A 5,968-nucleotide genomic window follows, 5' to 3' on the forward strand; every position below is an offset into this window, starting at 1 on the left:
CAAATTTAATACAAATATATGATTCGGACCAAAGCTACTGAGTTCGGCCGAACACACTCCCGAAGGGCTAGCTCCGCCCCTGGTAGAAGCGATCATGTCTCCTACTTCTCGATTTTGTGGCAATCATCTTAGTCTTCTTCTTCTGAGTCCTAGATCAGAAACCTAAACCTTGGCTTCTACTATTCTATGTCTCAGTCATACCATTTACAAACGATAAACCTACATCAATCGCGAATGACCGCACCTATATATCTAAATCAGTTTTTCTTTTGCCTCGTGGCTTGAATCGAAGGATATAAGGTGTGGAGCGTGGGTAATTCTCTAACTTGCGCTTGAATCTATTTCTTGAATTTCATACCACCCAAATAATGTTATAAGTACTATAAAATAAGACGGAGAGAATAGTTTATTTCAATTAAACAAAAAAAGAAAAAGAAGTCAGAGGCTTTTGATGAGTGATGAGCACAAGGGCACATGTGGTGTGAGTCCTCTACATATTAAACTATTGCTACTTTCCTGTAATACAGTTAAGACTCCAAACTCCCTACCAGCTGTTTGATAGCTGTCCCAATCACCCCTTGTGATGCCTTCTTAATACCCCCCACCAGAATACCCCTCTTTGTCAATTGATCATTGAAGACAACTTTTAATTTGCTTCTTAATGAGACAAATAATCAGAGTCATAGAGATTCAGAGATTAGACATTGTCTATATCATAATAACACACTGTCCTTTGTATGTTCTCTTCTAAAACGTTATCTTCTCTTCACTTCACTCTCTAAAAACCCCTTCCAATTTTTTTTGATCCAACCATATTCGACATATTTAATTACATTTCGATCAACAATTGAAGGTATGGCTGAGTGACTTTTTTTTATTTTATTTGTTGATGTAAAATCATCTTTCAGTCAAAGAAATTCTCATATATTTGTGATTTAAGCTTGTTATTCCTTGTATTATAGGTATTGCTGCGTCTTGAGATCCTAATTGTTATGATTGCGCTGCATCACAAGGACCAATTGTGAGAAATAACCATTCTAGAACAATCATTTAGTTTGATTCACTCTTTGGCTGCTTTGTTCCCCCAAAAACACACAATTTAAGTAAACGTGAGACATAAAATTGTCCTTGTTGTGGAAGCATTTTGTTACATTTTCTTGAAATCCCATCAACTTTGACCAAAAATAGCAAGAAAAAAATGGCACACTTACCACCAAGAGCACCTAACATGACATCAAATTGGCCTGATTTTTCACTTCATCAAAAAGTGGACAATTTATCTCCAACTGCTCACAATTTATGGGGGGATGAATTCCTCGACATGTCGTCGAGGCGTGGGTCCCACAGGAGATCGATGAGTGACTCCATTGCTTTCTTGGAGTCACCCATGGTGGAAGAATGCAGGAGGCTATCCAGTACTCCTGGATCCGGTGGGACAGTTAACGGTCACGAGGAATTCGAGAGGTTTGATGATGAGCAACAGATCATGTCCATGTTCAACAATGATGTCCACGACATGTCGTGTTCGAACCCGTCATCGCCGTCTGAATATATCAATGATAATGAAGATAAAAGTATGAACAATACTAGTAACCAGAAAATGCAGCAGCAGTTTAAGAGTGAAAATGATGAAGTCCAAAGCTTATGCAAGAATACTGAGGAATTACCAGCAGCTAATCAGAATGCAAGTACTAATGAATACTCTTCTGAAAGAGTTGTTGATCCTAAGAGAATTAAAAGGTATGCACAATTATTACTGCATCATATTCATTTTTACCTAAAGTGTCATTGTGGATAATAGGAGTAATTGTTTTGTTTTGTTTTGTTTTGGGTGTCTTAATTTAATAAGGACGGAAATTAAAAAAAATAAGGAAGACTTTTAAATTTTGTCATCTTAAGTTAAAAATGTGTGTAATATATCAGAATATCTTGTGGTTTTAAATATGACATGTGAAATGTTGAGATTAGAGATTTTTCAGTGACATTCATTTTTTAACATACTAAAAAAAAAAGTAAGACACATAAATTAAAATATAAAGAATAATAATCCAAATAATAAAATACCGTAGGAGTTTACATATGGTGAATAAATATTATGATGGGATTATATTTTTACTTTCTCCAAGCCCCAAGGCCTCCAACTAATACTTCTCCTTGTTGCATGTAGGCTTTATTCAACTATGTTATTTTTGTTCGCGTACAAAATATAATATACTCATTTGTAAACATGTAGAGACGGATTTAAAATTTAAATTTTATGGGTTCGAAATGTCACTGTTCATTTGAGTTATTAATTCGATATTTAATAAGCTGATTTGTTCTACTGAACAGGTAGCTTTAATTTACATATGCCCCCGACAAAAATTTATAGTATATGTTTGTGCATCTCTTGTGTCTGTAGCCTGGTTATTATTACAGTATATAATTATCATCAACATTCAATATTAGTGATGCTTGGGATCATTAAGGGAATTTTTAATTTGAATAATTGGTTATGTCAGGATTTTGGCAAATAGACAATCGGCGCAAAGGTCGCGGGTGAGGAAACTTCAGTACGTATCGGAGCTAGAACGTAGCGTTAGCACTCTTCAAGTATGTGAAATAATTAAATTCAGACAATTTTCTTTTAATTATGAGCAGTTATGTTATTTAAATATTTGCACTATCATAATTTTTTAAGTTAGTTAAATTGGAATAAAATATCACTCACGTCTCTTCTTTTTTTCTTGTTTAATTTGTTGAAGGCTGAAGTTTCGGTACTGTCACCAAGAGTTGCATTCCTGGACCACCAACGTTTGTTGCTAAATGTTGACAATAGTGCACTCAGACAAAAAATCGCAGCTCTCGCCCAAGATAAATTGTTTAAAGATGGTAAATTTTCTCTAATCTGTCTTTTGAGTAAATGGTCAAAACACATCTAAAGTATTACGAGTACTTTTTTGCGAGTTTCGCAGCTCAATTATTAGTTGTTTACCTGAACTATCACCATTTATGTATTAAAACACACCTCGAAGTTGTCCTACCTGGACTATTTTACCATCTATAGTTCTATACAACTGGGTGTGTTTAAATAAATAAATGATGATAGTTCAGGTAGAAAAGGGACCAAAAAATAATAGTTCACGTGTGTTTTTGACCATTAATTATCTCTTTTCTTTTTTACTTCATCCTCTACTAAACCTCATAATCATAATCTTTCATGATTTTGATTAAAAAAAGATTCATTTCATTTGTTTCTCTAGAGCAGTGTTGAAAGTCAATGGATATGAATTGATCTTCACTATAATCTTTTTTCTTTCTTTCTGTTGTGGGATATATAGCTCATCAAGAAGCATTGAAACGAGAAATAGAGAGGTTGAGGCAAATTTATTACCAACAGAACCTCAAGCAGATGGAAAACAACGGTACTACACAACAACCACTTGCCGATTCTGAGATGCATGTACAGCTTGTCAATTAATCTCTCCTTCCTCATCCTTCTTCAGCTAGGTATATATTATTTTTCTCATGAGTTATTGAAAAGAAATTTAATGTTTGTTATGTAAACAAGAAAATTTAAAATTTAGAAGTACTTTTTTTTCCCCAAAAGTTCTTCATGTTTTGCTTTTCGAGATTTAATCTAAAGAACTCGATCCGACTGATATTTTAAAATGTATTTGTTCATTGATCATTTTGATACGAGAAAAATCACGCTATGTAGTAGTTTTTATTTATTTCAATTATTACTCCTTTCATCCCGATTTGTGAGATATTGTCTAACTGAAAACAAAAAGAAATTAAAAATGAGCATTGGATATTTGTGTAGCTATATATCATCTCGTTAAAGATAAAATGATTTGAAAGTTAAATTATTTATAGAATAAAAATGTGATAGTATTACTTTTAGGACAGACTAGAAGAAAAAATATGTCACATAAATTAAGATAAGAGAGTATACTTTAACTTTATATAAGTAAATTAGTGCTAAAAAAGCTGGTTAGATTAGTCATTGATAAGTGCCAGATTAAGGGAATAATATTAATATAATTGTTTTATCTTTACAGTGCAGAAAAAGCTACTGCAACTGATAGCTGAGAAGAAGCGCTTAGCAAATTCATGTGGAGAAATTTCCTTGTCTGACAGGATAAGATCACTTGGATCTCTAAATTGATCTCTCTTTTTGAGGGACCATAAAAATCTTACTTATTTTACTACTTAGTCATTGGTGTTCCTTTTTTTTTTTTTCCTTTGGTTAATGTTTAATTCATTTTAATTCCTTCAACCACCTACAAGAAATATTGTATTATTGGAAGGGCAAGTGGAATTTTGTATTGGGATATATGAAAGAAGGAAAGAAATTGATTTTTCACTAATTGTCAAGAGAAGCAAAAGGGAAGTGTTAAAATCATTGTTTGCTATTATCCGCAAATTACTTTCTGAAAGAAAACTTCCCTTGGATTTTTTATTTATTTTTTAGGTATATATTTGATTGGTGAGTGAAAAATATATGTCAACAGACAAAAAAAAGCATTTTTCAAAACAATAGATATAAAAAATAATTATAATATTAACAAATTGGAAAATATCTTAATAAAATTTGAATACTAAAGATTAATGTAGTAATAATATCTTAAAATTAGTTGGAGCAAGTAATATGAAGTTAACAAATACATAGTTCTAAAATGAGGGAAGCCTTTTTATTCATTTATATTGATTTTGCTAGTGGTAAGCAAACATTAAAAATGACTATGAGAACTATAATTGTAACAAATTTTATTTGCTAAAATTTTCTAGTATTTTGGATTAGTATTTCAGATTCAAGACATATTAGTTCAAATAAATATTATAAATTAATATAATTAAATAATTCTTTAAAGTGATTATTAGGTCTCAAATTATATTTCAACTTTCTTTGCTTCAATCCATCTAGTTGGATCCAACAAAATCAGCCCAAAAGAAGAAATCATTAAGGCAAAGTCCTCTGAATGTCATTTTAATATAGGGAAAAGGACATATATGGCCGCTCGGCCATAAATAATCTCATTCTCTAGTTCAATTTTTCCCAAATTCAAAATATAGCAATTAAACAAATTCCATCCATTAGCCAAAATTTAAATAAGATAATTTTTAAATAAAAACCCAAACACAAAAATGTTTGAGGCGATTTTTATATATAATATGTGTCATTTGTGTATAAAATATGTATCAGTACCTATATGTAATGTATAGAAACTGTATAAAATATGAATCACTAAGGTATGTATCATTTTTGTATATAATCTGTATCATTTGTGTATATAATGTGTATCAGGACAGTGCGACTGCCCTGTATAGAATAGAAAATTGTATCATTTTTGTATATAATCTGTATCATTTGTGTATATAATGTGTATCAGGACAGTGCGACTGCCCTGTATAGAATAGAAAATTGTATCATTTTTGTATATAATATGTATCATTTTTGTATAGAAAGTGTATATGTAATTCCTGCATGTGTATATAAACAGTCTTGTATAGAAAGTGTACCATACGTATAAAAAATGTATTATAGAAACAGTATCATTCTGGTATATAATATGTATCACTATTGTATATGTTAAAAAACACTATTGTATATGTAAAAAAAAAATTATCATATCATTAATGTATAATATGTGTATAATAAATGTATAATTAACGTACAATTTATGTATAATAAATGTATGATTAATTCCAGCATATGTTTATAAATTGTATCATTCTTGTATATAAAGTGTATATATAATTCCAACATATGTATATATGCTATAGCAGCCCTTTAGTGGCGACGTCGCCACAAAAAGTCTTTTTTTTTCTTCTTTTTTTAAGCGCCTGAGCTATTGGGCCGGTCAGCCTTGGCATTATTTTGGGCCGACCGGACTCCTGGTGGGATTAAGCCCAAACAGTGGTTAAATGTGGGATTAGTTTGGCTGAGTGGACACACAGTGTCTTTTTCCCTTTAATATAAGCC

General features: G+C 31.4%; 1 protein-coding gene across 1 annotated transcript; it reads left to right on the forward strand.

The window, feature by feature from the left end:
• Window positions 1–555: 555 nt before the first annotated feature.
• LOC132636589 (basic leucine zipper 61-like) lies at window positions 556–4,348 on the forward strand. The gene is made up of 6 exons (XM_060353528.1): window positions 556–853; window positions 963–1,740; window positions 2,502–2,592; window positions 2,745–2,871; window positions 3,321–3,489; window positions 4,044–4,348. The coding sequence occupies exons 2-5, from the start codon at window positions 1,199–1,201 to the stop codon at window positions 3,458–3,460; spliced, it is 900 nt and encodes a 299-aa protein (XP_060209511.1). The 5' UTR covers window positions 556–853; window positions 963–1,198; the 3' UTR covers window positions 3,461–3,489; window positions 4,044–4,348.
• The last annotated feature ends 1,620 nt before the right edge of the window (window positions 4,349–5,968 follow it).

The sequence above is a fragment of the Lycium barbarum genome, chromosome 4 (assembly GCF_019175385.1).
Source record: "Lycium barbarum isolate Lr01 chromosome 4, ASM1917538v2, whole genome shotgun sequence".
In the NCBI taxonomy this organism is placed as follows: domain Eukaryota; kingdom Viridiplantae; phylum Streptophyta; class Magnoliopsida; order Solanales; family Solanaceae; genus Lycium; species Lycium barbarum.

What these genes read in the sequence shown, in the direction of transcription:
- LOC132636589 (XM_060353528.1), top strand. Translation starts at nt 1,199, where the DNA reads ATGGCACACTTACCACCAAGAGCACCTAACATGACATCAAATTGGCCT. An exon ending in GATCCTAAGAGAATTAAAAG is followed by an intron (nt 1,741 to 2,501) that starts GTATGCACAATT and finishes TGGTTATGTCAG; the next exon opens with GATTTTGGCAAATAGACAAT. An exon ending in GTAGCGTTAGCACTCTTCAA is followed by an intron (nt 2,593 to 2,744) that starts GTATGTGAAATA and finishes AATTTGTTGAAG; the next exon opens with GCTGAAGTTTCGGTACTGTC.